The 13,117-nt window shown below is 47.0% G+C and overlaps 1 protein-coding gene across 3 annotated transcripts in view; it reads right to left on the bottom strand.

Annotated features, from left to right (window-relative positions):
* The window catches only part of DOLPP1 (dolichyldiphosphatase 1), a 16,897-nt gene extending 3,780 nt beyond the window's left edge, over positions 1-13,117 (bottom strand). For 2 of the 3 annotated variants that reach the window (XR_011683657.1, XM_071454104.1), the window contains exons 1-6: positions 12,981-13,117; positions 4,775-4,875; positions 3,089-3,173; positions 2,730-2,829; positions 1,876-1,974; positions 492-620 (exon numbers count right to left, since the gene is read on the bottom strand). Coding sequence is in view for 2 of the 3 variants with exons in the window: in XM_071454104.1 (XP_071310205.1) it covers positions 492-620; positions 1,876-1,974; positions 2,730-2,829; positions 3,089-3,173; positions 4,775-4,875; positions 12,981-13,056 (590 nt within the window). In the remaining variant the exon portion in view is untranslated. Of the gene's footprint in view, positions 1-491; positions 621-1,875; positions 1,975-2,729; positions 2,830-3,088; positions 3,174-4,774; positions 4,876-12,208; positions 12,276-12,980 lie in introns of those variants that run through there. The other variant, XM_071454105.1, reaches the window with a different exon arrangement.

The raw sequence follows: 13,117 nt of genomic DNA, 5'->3' as shown, positions 1-13,117 counted from the left end.
AATGTGGTGGAAAGGGGGAAATAATTAGATTTTCTTCACTGGAATTTTGATTAAAAAAAAAAAAAAAAAAACAAAACCTGCTCTACTTAACAATTCTATTCTATCACTTCAGGCTTTGTTACATTTTAAAAAAACATTTTTTTTCTTTCCTTATGCAATATTTCCAGACTATATTACATGTAAATAGTTTGCAATTTGACTGGGTTATTAGACATTCATTAAGAAAGGTCTGCTGTTCATCTTGCAAAGCTCCTCCAGCAGGCTGCCACACCTCACAGCTTTAGTAGGGCTTTACAAAATGTAGCAATTGATTAAATTCCCTCTTCCCCACCCTTACCAAGGACATATGATCCTTTGTATATATGCATGCACAAGAAAACATGGAGGAACAAAGTAGGTTACACAACAGCCAGTATGCAAAACTGGGACAGAGCCCAGGAATTCTCATTTCTAACATCCATAACAAACCTCCACAGAATAAAGAGCCTTACCACGCAGCTATCCTCGGGAAGAGGGGAGTTAGGATCTCCTGTGTGAAGGCAAACCAGGCTATGGCCATGATGCTTCCTGCCACACCTCCATATAGGACTTGGCTCCAGGTGTGGTAAAGCAAATAAACCCTGCAGTGGAAGAAAAGAGTCACCAGACAGGCTTTAAAACAAAAGGAGCCAAGACTCAGGAGCTGAGGTGTCACTGGACCCACAGATATGGGTGCAAGTTATCCTCCAGATGTTAAAAGTGGGTGTCTTTTTTCAGTAAAAAGCTGGCAAAAATAGTGGGGGGAAAAATGGGGAAAATTCTTCCCTGCTACAGCAGTTTCAGCTTGGAGCACTTCTAGTTTGAGCTTAACTCAATAACCCTCCACATTCTCCTTCATCCATCTTTGGATCAGCTGAAGAACTAATACTGTTAGTTCCAAAAGTGACTTTTCCAAAGGCAGTAATGGGACAAGGCTCCTCCAGGCCACCAAAGCTGGGGCTTAAAGGCTTTTAAGAACATGGACAGCATTTTTTTTTGTGATTTTGGGGCTCTCCAATGTGACAGGCACAGAGGCTGCATGACCACTGTGCTCACTGTGACTGCAGCCATTCAGAGCTGCACTGTTGGCCTGTTATGTGTGCAAAAGCTACATTCAACATTCTTTTTGCTCACATATCATTATGATCATCTTATCTGACCTTCTGTCTAACATAGGTCACTTGATTTCCTCTAATTTTGTTTTAATTAGACCATACACCTCTGACAAATTTGTTCTGCCAGGCTTTTAAAATAATTAGTAATAAGTAATCAGCTGTAGCATACAGTCAGCTGTGCCAACAGGTAATTACTTTCCTGTGGAAAATGTGACCCTATTTCTAGCTTGAATTTGTCTGTTTTTCCAATCACTGGAGCTCACTTTACATTTAATCTACTAAAGAGAGAAAAAAAAAAATCACTATCACAGTTCCATTTTCTTTATCCATCTTAACTAAATCTTGCAAGCCAACAGCTATAAACGTTTTGATTAACTAATGCTCAAACAAAACAGTGGGATTGATCATCTGTAGTGATCCACATGCTGCAGATGCTGCTGTGTCCAGATGGGGCAATGCCTCCACACTCAGTGCTGGAAAGAGGGCGAGGCAGTGAGGCTGGATGGAGCATGGCACTGGAGCCCGTGGGGAACTGGCACAAGCTCAGCTGATTTGAGGTTTTGTAAATGCTTGTGAAGCACCACACACGAAGCACTTTTGTTTATTGGGTCTCATGGCAACACTTGTACCAAGCTGCAGTGCAGAATCAGGTGGAAAAGGCAGGATAAGGAACGCAAGGGCTGCTGGCTGGGACAGGCCACGAGGCTGTGTGAGAGCAGAAGAGAAAACAGCTGCTCCATACCTACTATATGAGACTAGCAAAGCCACTGTGACGAGGCAGATGGACAGCACATGTCGCCATAGCAAATCCAGAAACCTCGCGTTGTTTGTTTGGTGCATTCTGAAAGAGACGGAGAGCCATGAGCACAGGGCAGGGAGCTGAGCACTCCTGACCTCCCTCCCTCTGAAAGCTTTACTCCACTGGGGTCATGGGCAGCTCAATCCCATCCCAGCAGCAATCTGTGCACTGGCAGCAGTTAAAGAGCAGCCAAGGAGCCACAGGTGCTTCTCTCCAACTGTGAACAGGGATTGCTGTGATGGAGGGCAGGATGCTCACACTGATGTGAGAGACATGTGCTGAGCACAGGCAACAGGGAGCCAAGACAGAGTCCCCTCCATCACCCACAGAGCCAGGAGGAACTGTGACTTTGTCTTCCTCCACCCAGAGCCACAAGACTTTTGTCTTCCTCCTTCCAGAGCCATGCCCCAGCAAGAATTTCATTAAAGCACAGGTAAACCCAGTGCTTGGTAAGGAAAGTCAACTAAAAGGTCATGCAAGTGGACAGCTGGTATTATCCAAAAGATTATAGATAACCCCACTGAAACTGAGACAAAATGAGAAAGCAGCTCTTCATTTCTCCTCCTTTTCCCCCACCTCCTCCCTCACACTGGGGCACCATTATAGCTTAGAAAAAGAAACTCCAGCCCTACATTCAGATTGAGACAGACATGCTCCAATCCCACCCGAGCCACAATAAATTGTGCAGGTCCTCAGATTTAATTCCATTATCCCACTCAAGCGGCACCCAGCAAGGGAGCCACCCATTTCAGGTGTTGCAACATATTAACAGCCAAAACCTGACCCGGAATTTTTACCTTAAATAAAGGAACAGAAAAGAATAGACAGAGAAAAACCACATGAACTGGGAGTGGCTGGATGGCATCCCATATTTTGTGGTCACTGTTGAATGGGCTTCTGGGAAGAGAAGAAAAAAAGAATATGGTCAAGGTATAGTGAGCAACTGGAACACTCCAGATGTGAAGCCAGCCCATGCTGCTGGAGCATGCACAAAGCTCCCAGGACATGTCCCTGCTCAGGAGGCTCTGTCAGCCTTCTTACACCCAAACATCCACAGCCAACGTGAGGCAAAGGGGGAAAACCCCTGTAACTCCCCCCAGTCAGCATTCCACCCCAAACTCCCCTGACACCACCACACTCATGGTGCACACCCTACCTTGGCACGGCCGAGGCTCCCGGATTACATTTTTTATTAACCAGTTCACTGCCTCGTTGAACACCAGCCCTCCCAAGAAAGAGATCTGTGAAGGCAAGACAGCTGTGTCATCCCCTCTAAGAGATCCTTCTACTTACCAGGCTCTCTCTGTTGACAAAACCCCAAACATTATGTTTCTAATTTTCTTTTTTGACTACTAGAGTTAAAACCAATGGCTTCCAAATTCTATACCTGAGAAGAAAAGCATTTATTTTCATCTCACTTTCTATTTGGCAACATATTGTGTACATGCAGCTTTTCAGCAGCAGATACACAGAAAGACAAAAATGACACAGCAGGGCACTTCTGCCAGCACCTTGCACCAGTGAGTGCAGAAAGTGACCTTTTTAATAGGGCACGTTTTGGGAACTGGCTTTTCCCAATGACCAACAGGGGGAGTGCAGACACTGTTATCTGGGGAAATAGTTTAAAACAAAGGTGACTTTTTAGGCTTTCTGGCTCTTCCTTCTATGAATATTTTCATCATGAAGCTGCTGTCTCCAGTCCAAGATGAATTCACATTCTGAGCTAAGCCAGACCTGGTAGCATTTATTTTTGCTCTTCAACTTCACAGTTCATACACCTCCCCTAAATTAGTCCTGCTGCTGTGATCAAATTCCCAGCTGGTGATGACACTGCCTCCTTAGCACTCAGTCCCATTCCACATGATGAAGCAATTTTTCACTCCTCATCCTAAGCCACAGATCAGGCTGCTGCAAGGCAGCCAGTGTCCCTCTCCAGCCCAGTAGTGACTTCCCACACAGAGAACTGAGAATCAACCTCAGCACTCATCTTGTTACCAACACCAAGCAAATCCCTGTATTGAGAAAACTATAAATCTGTGCAATAGTGCTCTGGCTTATTTTCTCTTTTGGGCCAACACAAAACCTTTGAGTTACCAAAAACCTGAAAGTTGTACAGTTACTGTACAACTGCCTTCCCTAGTTAAGAGTTCCCTATTCCCAGGTCCCTTGGGCCACTGGTTCCCATGACACTGTGGCCCTACATTCAAAATCCTTTCAGTGGCCCCTGTTTTATCTGTTTATTGAGGACAAATGCTACAAGAGGTTTATATGTCCTAGAGGGAGTTTATCCATGACACTGATTCCCAACTACCTGGCAGCACAGATAAAAAGTATTTTAAGAATTTGGATTGAAACAAGTTTTTTCTGCCCCTGGTATTCAGCTCACATTTGAAAAACAGCCCTTAAAGACAGATCCACTCCCTTGGAAAGCTTTAGGTTTTATTTTTATCCCCTTTTCTGCCTCAGTAGTTCAAAGAAAGTGCATCCCCCTGAGTTACACACACCATTTCCTGCATATGCTGCCCAGTGCTATGATCCTACTGGATCTTGGGAGTGTTCCCACTCTGCAACAGCATTCTGTACTTCCTCAGACATCTCCCTCGATGGTTCTGCACAGATAATGTCCAAAACACACCAGAGTAACAGAGAAGTCAGAAAAGGCTGAGCAGCCTTTTAACCTGCTACGGGTGCTAAGTGTCTCCTGCTGTTCCCTGACAGGAAGATGGCTTTCCTCAGCTTGCTCCTTTTAGAGAGAAAAAGAAGTGTGAATACAGGAGCCCCAGGTGACAAAGGAAAAGACTTTTGTCATAAGGAGAGGCTGGGAAGGGAGAGAAGGACTCACCGTGTGAAGCTCTCTCTTGAATATGATGAGTGTTACAAAGCCAACAATAATGAATATTGGACCAAGACTCAAATAAGCTAAAAGCTGGCCAGAGAAATCACCTGGGGAAACAAACAAGAGAAACCAATCAGTGTGAATTTCACAGGTACTTGCCTTCCACCACAACATGGGTCAGTCAGAGCCCTGCATCACAGAGCAGAGGGGCAGACTCAGCAGTGTAGGCAGTCCCTGTGTTCCAGAATGACAGGGAGACAGCAGAGCTTCCATGCAGGTTCAAAATCAAGGGTGAAAGGAGCCAGGAATCATTCAGCAGAGATTTACACCCACTTTACAACAATAACCATGGGTGTGGGCCCAGAGCTACTTTAATCCAAGGTGAGCACAGGCTGCTGCAGAAGAGGCAGCATCTTTCCCTTCCCCTCATTCCTATTTCTTCTCTGAGCCAGCAAAAGTCCCCAAACAAATCCTTTCCCACTCCCTCACTGAAATGGGTTAGTTTTCAGCTGGATCAGCTTCCTAATCTGTCTCACCATGTGTCTGCACGAACACCAGCATTAGCAAAATGGGAAGGAAATAAACAGCTAAACATAGCAGGAGATATCAGGGAAATAAAGGAGACTCTGCCTTTTTAACCAGTAGCCCACTTGTACCACACAGAGGGAGATGTGGGCCTCCAACCCAAATAATTAACAGTCTAGTTATCCCCCAGGGAGAATCAGGGAGCTGCAATGGGACCCAACAGAGGTCATAAGGTCCCTCAAAACCTTTATTCTGAACTACAAAAGCCACAGAAGTGGGCAGCAGCAGTAAGGAGCAGCTGTGCATTTTGATCCCAGTTTCTCTTGCCTCTCTTCCCCAAAAAGGGACACATACAGAAGTGTTCAGAGAAAAGATGTCAGCACAAATTCACAAAAAATTATCAGAGCAATTTTGCTCCAAATCAGCAATTTGTATGAGAAGAGTGAGAACTGTCTGCCAAAGAATCTTTAAATACAGAAGTCACCACAAACTCACAGTATGAACCCAGCAAGCAGCAGAAGAGATGGGTACTTTGAGTGTTGGTTCTCACAGACCAGATCCTCTCCATCCCATCACTGAACACAAAAGGCTCAGCCCCCACATAAATTTGTCCTTCTTCCCTCCTCTCAAAAGGAAGCAGGATGCCTCTGCAAGTCTGAGCATTGGACTCATTCCTAGATCAATTCCACTGCAAGGCACCCAGGCTCCCCAGCCCACACAGCCACATTTCAAAGCAGCACTTGGTGAAAAGGACTTTAACCTCAGCCTCTGAGTGCTGGAACTGATAAAAAAATAAGTTATTGCCCCTTCACAAAGTTCATGCTGCTGATGCTTATTGCCACATAGTTGTGGTTACATCAGGTATAGTGCATGGGAGCCTCTGGAATTCCAAACTCTGGGTTAAATTTGGGCACCAGCAACATCATCAGCAAGGATTACCAGCAGGAGTTAGGTGAAAGGAGAAGATTTGGAGGACATAAACCCAGGCATGCTGGGTTTCCACTGAAGTGAGGTTCTGCTTTGGTTTTGACCTGAAAAGCTTTGCAAGACACTGAATTTGAAACTTTGCTTGCTCCATATGGCAGGTTTGTCTTGCATCAGGTGCATTCCAAATGTTCCCAAAGCAATGGATCATGGTAACACAAAGGGGATATAAGTGACAGTACCAGTTACTTGGCAATAGACAATCAAGCCCCTTATGGTTTTATATAAATCACAAACTCTCAACAAAATGAGTTCTGTCATTAATGATGAGGGAATTCATGAGAGAAGCCACCTTGTCAAGAGACAATTAAACTACCCTGAAAGCCTTAGGAATACTTTCCAAAAGTCTCAATTCTAGCATTGCCAATAAGAGAGCTCTTCATCAAGAGATCTCCATGTTTCAGATCACTCACTCTGTTAATCCACGGCACATAAAGGCTTAGCACTTCCACATTAAAAGCCATAATTTTGTCAAGCAGAAATAAAACCAGATTATTTATCTTCTCAGAGGGTTCTATTTCTTGTGCAGATGGTGGAAAGGTACTTAAACAAGTAGTCTTTTAATTTAAATAGGATCAGCAGTGGCGAACTCAAAATCCTCTGTTATGTTACATGATAACATCCCCAATAAATCAAATCACCCAGACTTCACAGGCACAAAAACCACACCTGAGAGGGGAACCAGACACCATCACTCCCAGATGTGCCTACAGGCACCAAGTCCTTCACTCAATCTTAACACAAAAGCTCCTCAAATATTTCAGCAGTCCATTTAGAGCAGATATCACTAATAGTACTTCATGTTCCTGTGCCTAATGGCAATTAAACACAGTCACATTCTGAAGCCACTTTTTCTACAGAGGAGGCAGATAAACAGCTGGGCACTGAAGGCAGCACTGGAGCCACCCCAGGAATACACCAACGCCATCACAAACGGCCCCACTGGATCAGCAGCTCAGGGCAGAGCTTCAGTGACTAACCCAGCTCAGAAAGGACTGGAAATCCCCAGTGGAGGAGGCAAAGTGAGCTCTGAGAGAAAGGCCAGCGCTGCTCAGCGCTCCGGGGGCCTTGGAGCATGATTACTTCTGTCACTCCTGTCTCCTCTCACGCTCCAGCGCGCTCTGAGACTTATTCCCAGGGAAAGGAGACGTGCAGGAGAGCCACAGTTTAAAGTCCAGTCAGATCTAGCAAGCAGCACCCCTGCCTTTTTTTATAAAAAATTAATTTGCCTTTAATTTGATAAACTTGGGAATTTTAAAGCAGGTCCTCCAACAAGAAGGAACAGAGACAAAATCTCCACAAAAATGCAATAGGAGAATCTACTTAATACATATCTTGGATTTCATTTAATTTTAAATTCTGCTTTTTTAAAGTCCAGCTTTCCCTGGACATTATCTGGAGCTCAAAAAGCAAAAATAAAGGATGCAACTACCCCATTTTTGGGCAGCCAAGAGATAAGTACGTGCAGCACTATACATAGCTCAGACACACGCTATTTTTTCAGCCTTCATTCAGCATCTACTTCTGCTCCAATTCAACATTTTACCCAGCATCCTGTCGGTAGAAATAGCTGAGCTTCACCACATCTACTTAACCTGTATAGGATGTAAAAATGGGAATCAACAGCCCCCAACCACATCCTACCACAAGACTGAGCTTTGCCACCACCACTTCCTATTGAAGGATCTATTTGTGGCACTGCCACTGGTTGTGTGTTCTTGGCTGAGTGCATATGGGCAAGTTGCACACATAACATGCAGTGTGCATGTCTCACTAAATCACTAAATACTCATGATACAAAAGAGTGATTTCCTCTGCATGTGCATATGCCCATAACACGAGCTGGGGGACAGCAATAATATCTACAGGAGGCTTTAAATTATGGCATAAAATCAGACATAACTTCTGCAGGGAGATTAAGCATAAACCCTGCATTAAAGCAGACAAACAAAGAGTGGGATCTGCTTCTTCCAGGAGATACTGCTCAGCTCTGGAATGAGCCCTGACTTGTGAGCTCCCAGCCTGCACAGAAGCACAGGAGGGTTATCAGAACAAACATTCCTATAGGAGCTGCATGTGCTGATACTGAACAGCAACAAGAACTGCTGAGCCAAAGCACAGACACGGCACCTTTGAACCTCTTTACCCACTGCACACCTGCCTCTCCAACTCTGCCTGGCTGTAGGAAACATCCTGGAGAAACTGGGAAAATGGGAATATTCTGTCATTCTGCAGGGAAAAAGGTTTGGCACATCAGGTTTCTCTCCTTAAAGAATTTGTCCAGTGTGAGAAGGTCCAGAAAGTCTCAGAGCTCTAAGAATCCCAGCTGCACTGAAGAGAGGAAGTTTTCTTTCTTTTCTCCAAATAATAATAAAAAACCCAAACAAACCAGGAACTCGATGTTTCTCCAGTGAAACTCACCCTACAGGCAGGAAGTCCCTGAAGATGAGTTTTAAGTCTGCAGCACAAAGTCATCCCATGCAAAGCAATGCATACGGGAAAAAACAACCCTAATTATACCCATGACATGACAGGATTTAGTTCAGTTGTTACCAAACAAAAACCCTCAGACTCAGAGTGTGCCAATACCTTCAGAGTAGCACCCAGTGCTCTGCAGCAGTCAAAAAGGCAAGAAGAACATTTTTTAAGAGCACAACAGAAGTTACTGTTACAGCACTACAAAAATTTATTATGCAATTGCAGTGTCACCAGCTAAAAAGGGAGAGTACACACTCAGAGAAAAGGCAAATAGAATGGGGACAAAGATAAGTATGCAACAGCAGCCATTCAGAAAACATCAAATAAATCAGATTTTCAGCTGAAAAAGGAAAACAGATGATACAACAGTTCTATGAAGTCATGAATTATATGGAGAAACTGACAGCAAACAATCGCTGCCTCTCACTGCACATGAGAGAGTGTTTGATGAAATTACTGAGCAGTGGACTTTACAGAAAAGAAACAACAACCACATTAAGCTACAAAGCTCAGTGCCAAAGATACTGTGAGATCCAAAGCAGAAATGGATTCAAAGAACAATTAGAGATACAGCTTTTATCCATCCATCCATCAAAGGACTTCACAGCCCTGATGCAATCACCAGCTCATTACTGGAAGGACATAGGGAAGAAGGATTATTCCTGCCTACCTGCCAGCAACCTGACACTATGCCAGATCATTCCCTGGTCTCACCAAAGCAGAGCTGGTAGTATGAAATGCTCCAGGATTAAAAAAATTCTGAAAGCAGCATCAGGATGATATTTTTACAGGCTGTCCTCTGCAGCAGCGTGCTTTAGCACACGCAGGCAGCACTGCCATGGCTGATTTTTTTCTCCCTATGTTTAATCCTAACATTCCCTATGGGTAATATTTCAGTCAGGTCTCCAAGACTGCATTCCTCAGACCAGTCTGCAGCTGATTACCACAGCATTCATTTGCTGTTTCTCATTTGTTTTGCTCAAAGTGGACATCGCAGAAAGCCCTGGAGAGCTGTGCAGCCACACAAGCAGCTCAGGATGGGTTTGATGTATCACTATTGATAAGGAATCGTTGGATCAGAACAGGGAGCACCTTTCTGGAGACACCTCTCCCCTTCACAATTAGAAGCAGAAGCCCAAACCCAGGCTTCATCTGCCAGGCAGAAATCAGCAGTGACAGCTTTTTACCCAGGGAGCAGGACCATCACCCATGGCAGATGAAAGCTGGGGCTCTGCACTGGGAATCCTTAAAATGTGAGATTTTCAGAGGCAGTTGCCACAGCAGCTCAGCAGCCTCTGGGATCAGCCAAGAGCCGAAGCTGTTTGCCACAGAGCAGTGCATGACATGCCAAGACAGCTTAATAATTGATGTTGGTAAAAGCAGGATCCATTTCTCATTCCGACCCTCTCAGCAGCACAAGGCTGCATTAACTCCACTGTGCTGAGCCTGCTGCCAACATCACTCCTTTAGAAATATACATTATCTAGGCACTTTATGGACCTGGAGTTCAGATGTGCCCAGGCTGAATGTAAACAGCTTTCTAAATAAAGTTAAGAGCACTTTCCCCAAAGCCAGGTAAAAGCTTCAGACCCACAGTTTACTGCAAGTCATTATTTTAGAACAAAATGTTGTCTACCTTGCCTTAGTAAAGCCTTTGACACTGCTTTCCACAGCATTCTCCTGGAGAACATCCACAGCTTGGATAGGTGCTCTGTTTTCCAGGTACAAAAACCTGTCCAGGCCCAGACTGGTGGGGAATGGAGCTAAACCCAGCTGGGGCTGGGCTCAGTTCTGAGGCAGGTTCTGTTCCATATGTTTATTAATGACCTGGCCAAGGAGATCGAGTGCACTCTCAGTTCACTGACGACACCAAATCTCCCTGTGCTGGACACTGCTAAGGCCCCACCTCAAATCCTGGGGGCAGCTTTGTGCCCCTCACAACAAGAAAGGCACTGAGGGGCTGAAGCATGTCCAGAGGAGGGAACAGAGCTGGGGAAGGATCTGGAGCAGCTGAGGGAGCTGGGGAGGCTCAGCCTGGGGGGACCTTCTGGCTCTGCACAACTCCCTGACAGCTGAGGGACAGGCATCAGGCTCTGCTCCCAGGGAACGGGGACAGGAGAAGAGGAAACAGCCACAAATTGCACAGGGAAGGTCTAACTTGGATATTAAGAAAAGCTTCTTTACAGAAAGTGCTGTCCAGCCCTGGCAGAGCTGCCCAGGCAGTGGTGGACTCCCCGTGCCTGCAGGGATTTAAGAGCTGTGTAAATGTGGCACTTGAGGAAGGGGTTTAGTGGTGGCCTTGGCAGTGCTGGAGGAACAGCTGGACTCGGTGATTCAGGGGCTTCTCCAACTTAAATGATTCTATGAAAATAAATTAACAAACTTTTATACCTCCAGCTGTTTTATTGTTTTAGTCCTTTGTCTCCACTTTAAAGGCTTTCATAAACACATTTTAGCCAAGATAAACACAGTGCCCATCCCCTCCAAACACAACCCTAAGCTGGGTGATGATTTACCCCTCCACACAATCACCTCCTCCTTTTGCCTGTCTAAGAGCTCTCAACGCAGAGAGAAAATATTCAGGTTATGTCACATTGTTCAAGATCTGACAGATAACCCTTGTGCAGGGATTTCCACCACCTTCATTTCCCAAACCAATCCAACAAATGGAGCACAGGACGCTCTGTGTATACTGCCAGGTTCAGATAAGGAGATAAGATACAAAGATGAATATATCAGTACTACTGGCAAGATTATTTCCCATCTCTCCCAAACTGACACATTAATATATTTGAGAAGGGGGATGGCAGAGGAGCTGACAGTGTGGAGGAAAATGTAAGACAGAAAAGGAAATGCCAATATTTCACATAAAGCATCACAGAAAACCATCAAACAGCCATAAGGGGGAGGGCCAAGAAATAATGTATCTCCAGTGCCAGATATTTTTTCAGTGTTGTCACATTTCAAGTCTTCTAGCTAAATGGGCACTTTCAACCCAGAAGATCCCTAAGCACTTTAAAAGCTTTAGGAATTGCACTGCTGAGAGGAGCTTTCATCAGGAACTAAAATCCAGCTACTGAAACAGGACGTACAGCAACACTCCATGGCAAGTTGGGAACTGGAAATATTGAGAACAGCGTTTAGACAAGATTTGGATTTTGAGCAAATGGTTAATGCTATAACTCTGACAGTTCATTTTTCTATTATCTCTGATTATAACAGGCACCCAAACCCAGCACAGCACAAAACACCCACAGGAGCTCCAAAGAACCACAGGTACTGATGGGACACAGTTTAGGCATATGCCAGCTGAACACAGACCCACTTGCTCTTGCACATCAGGAACTCATTCCAGCTGGTGTGCAGGACCTTTGTGGATCACACCTGTCCCAGCTGGAATAGCCCACCCTGCACTCAGGCACACACTGCTCCTCAACCAAGACACAAACCCACCTTGCCAAGAGCTGAGCCACAAAACCTCCTGTGCCTGGAGTGCTCGGGGCATTTCCCTCAGCGCTCACTGACCAAAGCGCTCCCAGGAAAAGCAGCAGATCCACGGGGACAGGACAGGGACACGCTGCCATCCCCACGGCCAGCACAGCCCCCGAACTCCCCCGGCAGCCGAGCCCAGCCGGGGGACACGGCCCCCCTGGCACATCCCCGCTCCTGAGGGGGCACCAGGGCCCCCAGAGCCCCCCAGCACGGTAATACACGGAGCCAGACCCGCAGAGCGCGGAGCAGGGAGGTGACACCGACACCGGCAGCTGCTGAAGCGGCACCGGGAGCTGCACGCCGTGGGTGGGACCCTCGCCTCGAAGCCGGGGGCACCGCACATGGCCAGAGGGCTGCAGGGGCGGCGAGGCGGCGGAGTGGAGCGGGCAGGGCGGCAGTGGAGGGCAGGGCGGCTCCGGGATCTCCGGGACGGAGCCGCCCCCCCGAGTCCATTCCCGGTCCCCTTCCCCGTCCCCCCCCTCCCGCAGCCCCCCAGCCCGGAGCCCCCACCGCGCATGCGCATCGCCGCTCCCGCCGCGGCTCCCGATCTGGCAGAGCGCCTCGCCGCCCCCAACGCGCACGCGCGCCCTGCCGCCTCAGCGCTGCTGCTCAATGGCTCACTATTTGGCAGCCGCCAGCGCGGCCCGCGGCGGCGCCGCGGGGCGGCGGGAAGGGGCCCGCCGCGCCCTGAGGTGCGGTGGGGAGGCCCGGCGGCGGCGAAACGGAGCGTTACCTGCGGGATACTCGACGTGAGTGAGGGAGACCGGCCGCCACGGCGCGGGCAGCGAGCACTCCCCGACTGCGGCCATCTTACCCGGATACCGGGCCGGGCCGCTACGGCCAATCGGGACGCTCTTGAGGGGCGGTGCG

This window comes from Agelaius tricolor, unplaced genomic scaffold, assembly GCF_023055355.1.
Source record: "Agelaius tricolor isolate 1412-34295 unplaced genomic scaffold, bAgeTri1.0.p SCAF_38, whole genome shotgun sequence".
In the NCBI taxonomy this organism is placed as follows: Eukaryota; Metazoa; Chordata; class Aves; order Passeriformes; family Icteridae; genus Agelaius; species Agelaius tricolor.
The sequence above is the reverse complement of the archived record's forward strand: the minus strand, read 5'-3'. Positions and strand labels throughout refer to the sequence as shown.